Here is a 5706-nt window from a genome sequence, read left to right as displayed (position 1 = left end):
TCAATTAGGTTTTAAGAGTAACAGGAAGAAAAAAAGACTAATCTTTGGGCTCGTATTTGAACTTTGAATAATGAAGAGGTGGTGGACTGACGCAGTGGCAAACGCAGATACAGTGGGACGGGAGAGAGTCTGGCGGGTGGAGGCGGAGAACAGCCGGACGAAGGCAGGAAGCTGGAGCAGCAAATGACTGTAGGCATTAGAAAGAAAGGTTTTGCAAAATGCAATGGGAGGGAGCAAGGTATGATTTTAAATTTTTAATTAATCTGATTTTATGATTTAACAAAAAAACAATTTTAAGTTGGTGGGTCACTGGAACCCCCACCACCCCGGGTCCGCCAGTGCATACATTGGCACTGTATGTACCTTGCTGAGCAGCTTAGTTATAAATGACCTGACACATTTTGACACCACTAATATGGTTGATTACTCGTGGGTATACATAACTCTGTCGATAGGAATGTGTAAGGAAACAAAGACACGAAATGGAATTCTCAATGTCTATTACACATATAAGGATTTAAGTTTCTATTGGCCTACACTGAGTTTTTCCGGTTTATACATTAAGGAAACAGGTAAATATAGGGCCCTGTTTGGCACCCATTTTTATCAAAATGCATTTTTCTCTCTCTTCTTTTCAACCACACATTCTTTATTAAAATAATATTACACGTAAATCAAAAACTTTTTCTTATTTTTCAACCACACATTTCCCATCAATTCACTATTCAAAAATTCATTTTCACATAAAAATTCCTACCAAACACCCTCTAGGACGCAAACTACAAAGTTACCAAACACGAATAAGTAAAAGTAAACATACTTATTTGCATGAAAAGATCAAACACAATAATTCAAACTTTTCACCAGTTGTTTCAAATCATGAACAAATTCAACGAGTTTTCCAATGTTCATCAACAAATCTCCGAGACATGGTGAAAGGGAAATGCGAACACAGAGAAATTTTATGGACCTCGAGTTGGAGCAAAGCAGAAACAGCCTCCAGCCTGATCTTCTGGGATCATTCCACCTCCTCTGCTTGTGTCAATTGCCTCCAACAACCTCACAACCTCGTCCATGTCAGGTCGTTTCTCTGGGTTCGCATCCCAACACTTCTTCATGATATGTGCAAGAGAACTTGGACAGCAACGTGGGATTTCTGGCCTCAAATTCTGCCAAAAACAGAGAATACAGGTGTCAAGCTTCTAGCAGCAAATCATGTGACAAACATAAGCTAGGCGTGATATGACAGTAATTATTAAAAAAATTTAGTATGCACAGAATCTAACCATTTGCTTAAAATATTGATCCATTGGATGTTAACAAAGGGGCTCAACAAGATTTGTCAGCACAGCAACATCATATGATGAAGCAGATTCAGGAAGCACAGAAGTATTTATCCACACGACTTCCCTAATACATGAATTTATTAATATACTAGATGGAACCAGTGATAATAAATAAATTCCCCAAAATAAAAGATGATTGATGAAAATGCAAGAACTATGAGTTTTCAAGATACTGCATGTGCAAAAGAGTCTTGCACGTGCAACTAAGGAGTGTCCCTGCACACGTTTGCATTGTCTTGAACGAGTTCTTTGTTTAATTGGCAATTGGCATCACTGCAGCTGAAAATGAATGGAGCCACTTTCAAATTCTCTGTTCATGAAAAGCTTGGAATTGCATGCCTAAGCTAACCAACCAATTGAGCAGCTCAAGCCTAAGGTTAAGTGCATTAGTTAAATGAAACCAGTTCCCACCTGCTAACAAGGTCGTACACATGTTCAAGCCTGTAAAATACATTCATATCTAAACCCACCACCAAGGAGTCCTACAAACGTTAATATACCTATAATATGTTCAAAAATGATTGGTGTATAGAATTTATTTTTACAGAATGTGTACAGAACTCTCATAAAGGTGTGGGTCCCCTACCTGTACACCAATCATCTCTCATGTTGCCGTATTTTCTAGTGCAAGATGCATGAGCTCTCCTTGTACCTTCTTCATTGTAGAGAAATACCAGAAGGACCGAAGTGAAAATAGCTCTTGTATTGAAGCTGAATCACTATATGTGGGTATGTTTTTCTCATTTTCCCATTTTATTATTCTCCTGAGTAGGGATTAGGGCTTTATCTGGAACATATGTAGCCTTTTTTCCTTTACCAACCCACTGCAAGTACCATCCCTAACAAAATCCACATAAAACACAGCCTCAAACATCTCCTTCCCTTACAACCATTCCAGGATCTAGAGAACATGGCAACAGCAAAAAATGACCTCTTCTCATCCTTTAACGAGCACAACCACCTCTATGCACTCACTGTGCTTCTCTCTCTACCTCTCCTTTCCTCATTAAACAATAGCACATTAGATGGCATGTCATCATCTAGCCATAAATACATAATTTTGGCAGGGGTGGATCCAGGATCGGATTTAAAAAAAAAAAAAAGCATACAGGCTAAATTGAAATGGGCCGGGTCTGGCCTGCCCCCCACCCCCACCACCACAAAAAAAATAATAAATAAATTAATAAAAATATGCCAGTGCTCCAGGAATACATGCATGTATATAACAAAGATCAACATTTCCATTCGGATAATTATTTCATATTTTAATTGAGGAGTTTTTGGCATTATTTGTGTATAGTCATCAAATTTCAAATTTATTTGTAAGTGATTAACAAGGACAACATCATTTTCGACACGCCATTAAAATTTCAAGCTTAAACTGAAAAAATGGTTCAAGAGTAAATTTAGAACTCATCACTCGACTTCCATAATGTTCTAGTGTCATATCTAACCATTTGAAATAACTTCGATTGTTTTTCATAATATTATTATGACTGCTAAATCACATGAAATAAATAAAAACAACACAAGCATCGTAGCAAGAACTAAGAAATACAATACAGCAAAAGCATGAAGAATTCCAAAGTGATCGAACTGACCTGTCTAACAACTGCAGAAGAAACCTCAGCAAAGCTAAGGTCAGGGTAAGGCAGATCACAGCAATATATTTCCCATAAGCATATGCCGAAGCTGTAGACGTCACATTTTCTGTTATAAGGCTTGCCATCAAGTACCTAAAAACAAAAGATACCCTAAGCTTCTCTAAGAAGATGACAGACTAAGATATTTATGCCTCTAATCCATTGAGGCTATTCGCCTAAAATAGTGTTAATTGACTCACAATCATGCCAGTGATTTACTATTTTTATGTAACAAATTATGAGATTGCGTCAATACCTCGGGGGCCATGTACCCAAGGGTTCCGGTTTCACCAGTCATGTCCTTGGGATTCTGAGCTTCAACACGAGCAACACCAAAATCAGCAATTTTAAGTGTCCTATGAGTGTCTAACAACATGTTTTCAGCTTTGACGTCACGATGTACGATCTTCTTTGAATGTAGATAGCATAGTCTGCAAATACCATGAGATAAGTCAATGTTCCCTAAAAGAATTTCGACTCGAATAAATTCCATGAGAAAGTTACCCTCTAGATAGATCTAAAGCAAGTTGGGTCACTATTTTAAAGGCGAGCTTCTTTTTCCTGTTCTTGTACAAGAAATTCTTTAACGTCCCTCCCTGAAGAAATTCAACAAGAACACAACAAGCCCTAGACGGAAGGTCGTTGTAACCCTCAGAAGGATTTTTAGAAGGAATTTTGAGTTGCGAAGTCCCCATTGAAGCACCAACAAACTGCAAGTAAGAGTCGTCAGTAAGTTAAGAAATTTTAAGCTGAGATCCTCAGTCCAAAACAAAAGGACCGTGAGAACCATTCATCGAAAATAAAAAGCAAATTTCTGATCTGGAATTGCTTTATTTCCCGATCTTCTAAAAAAAGGAAAATACCGGAAAACTCAAGGAATCAGATATTTACTCTTGTGACATTTGGATGATCAAGCTTGTGCCAAACAGCAACCTCCTGTTTAAACGATGCCCGTAGAGCAGCAGTTTCAGCAGCAGTAGCCATGCCATCCTCTCCCCAGTCTAATAACTTCACTACAGAGCAAAAGAATGCCACATTAATATTTCCACTGAGAAAACAAGTAAATCAACGTTCAACGATTGTTGATCTGTTAACTTGAAGCTGATTGCCACTTGTGCTAAAAAATTTCTAGTCTGCATGACAGGGGGAAGAGGAAAATTTGAATTTAATTATTCTAAACTAATGTTGATCAATACGATATCCAATCTCCCATGGAGAATATCCCATTCTACTATACTAGTTTTTCACTCAATGCTGAGTTTTGTTCAGTATCTCGCAGACCATAATGATCTTTCCACGGCTGTGATTAGATAAATTCAAACACATTGTTGCAAGAGCATAAAATAAGGAGTCGAGATTAAGGCATTATCGTTTATGTTCATTGGTTGAATCAATCAATCGAAAGCTACACAACCTCTTAGTCTTAAAATCATAAGCCAAACCAACATATTGAACAAAATGCCCACAGAGTTTATTCTAAAAATAAAACTCAAATGATTTACATGCTAAGTACAAGCTGATGCGATGGAATGATGGAGAGTGCTATTGTTTGGCTACTCTAAGAATTGCACTTAATCTCACTTTCATTAGGTGGAAAGATAATCCACTGAAACAATAAACAAAACAAAGGGGAAGTCTTTGCTCGATATGCCAGAATACCATCTTAATTTACTCTCATCCATTTCCTTGTAAATTCAAATAAGGCATTAACATCAAAATTAATTCTCACAAAAAGGGAAATATTGGTGTACCTGCAACATCCTGATTGTTGTAAGTGCCGCGATAAACAGTACCATAGGTGCCCTGAGCAACAAGATATCGAATTTCCAACTTGGAAGGATCAATTTCCCACACTTCCTTAGGCTTCTGGCTCTGATTCTGATTCTCTATATTTCTTGACCAAACCCTGGTCAAGTGTTTCTCAAGCTGAACATCCAGGTTTTTCAGATCAATTTTATCGGCCCGAAAAATCATATCTTTGCTACTAATGCTCCCGGGACTCTTGGTGGACAAGGCTTTTTCACAAACACTTGCTGTGCCCTTCAAGTTAGAGGCTCCCTCATGATTTTCAGGTTTCTCACCACATTCTTCACTTGTTTTCACATCCATTATTCAAAGAATCCAAAGATTTTCCACAAAAACAACACACGGAGCCTAAATTTCCAAAGGTATTGCTGAATCAAAAACTGTTGGAAAAAAAAAAAAAAAGATTTCAATTTCATAAATCCAAAAAAAACATTTTTTTTCTGAAATTAAAAGTTTTTCCTCTTGCATTTTGCATTGATTGAACATAGTCATAAGTCTTGATTTTTCTGTGAGAAAATCTACATTTTTCTCCAAACTTTTCTTTGAAATTTTTGGAACACCAATATTCCTTTGTTCTTGAATCCATGATTGAACTGCTTTTGGACAACAAGTTATTTCTTTAAATTTTGACCATAATTTTACTTTGAATCTCTAAATAATTTTTTAAGTAAAATATTCAGAGCTTGAATCTTGAAGGATAAAAAATATCCCAACAAAGTATCCATGATACTCTCAAATTGAATGCAAATTGAAACAATTTAGATTTGAGTTTAATTTCATTATAGATGACTAATCCTTCTCTGTTAATGAAATTGATTAATTCGCCATAGGTGAGAATATCATATTATTCTCATATTCCCTTTTTATTGACTTTTTAACTCTTTCAGAAAATAATTTTGGAAGTTCGGAAA

At 36.6% G+C, this 5706-nt stretch overlaps 1 protein-coding gene across 3 annotated transcripts; it reads right to left on the bottom strand.

Annotated features, from left to right (window-relative positions):
* Positions 1 to 480: 480 nt before the first annotated feature.
* Positions 481 to 5203, bottom strand: LOC111375009 (serine/threonine-protein kinase HT1-like). Of its 3 annotated transcripts, none has more exons than XM_022997801.1 (7): positions 4741 to 5203; positions 3881 to 4002; positions 3494 to 3699; positions 3246 to 3420; positions 2948 to 3082; positions 772 to 1169; positions 481 to 582 (listed from the first exon to the last, which is right to left on the bottom strand). In XM_022997801.1, exons 1-6 carry the CDS (start codon positions 5096 to 5098, stop codon positions 963 to 965), a joined length of 1203 nt encoding a protein of 400 aa, XP_022853569.1. In that variant the 5' UTR covers positions 5099 to 5203; the 3' UTR covers positions 481 to 582; positions 772 to 962. The 3 variants fall into 3 exon arrangements, with proteins under 3 accessions (XP_022853569.1, XP_022853570.1, XP_022853572.1); XM_022997802.1 differs by lacking the exon at positions 481 to 582 and adding an exon at positions 1287 to 1410 and having other exon boundaries at positions 802 to 1169; XM_022997804.1 differs by lacking the exon at positions 481 to 582 and adding an exon at positions 1502 to 1625 and having other exon boundaries at positions 1036 to 1169.
* Positions 5204 to 5706: the final 503 nt, after the last annotated feature.

The sequence above is a fragment of the Olea europaea genome, unplaced genomic scaffold (assembly GCF_002742605.1).
Source record: "Olea europaea var. sylvestris unplaced genomic scaffold, O_europaea_v1 scaffold1326, whole genome shotgun sequence".
In the NCBI taxonomy this organism is placed as follows: domain Eukaryota; kingdom Viridiplantae; phylum Streptophyta; class Magnoliopsida; order Lamiales; family Oleaceae; genus Olea; species Olea europaea.
This window is presented reverse-complemented; position numbering and strand designations above follow the sequence as displayed.

Coding starts and splice junctions, on each gene's coding strand:
- LOC111375009 (XM_022997801.1), bottom strand. CDS start 5,098: ATGGATGTGAAAACAAGTGAAGAATGTGGTGAGAAACCTGAAAATCAT. Junction 3,700..3,880: donor ATCATCCAAATGTCACAAGA/GTAAATATCTGA, acceptor TCTTACTTGCAG/TTTGTTGGTGCTTCAATGGG. Junction 3,083..3,245: donor TTGGGTACATGGCCCCCGAG/GTATTGACGCAA, acceptor TTTTGTTTTTAG/GTACTTGATGGCAAGCCTTA.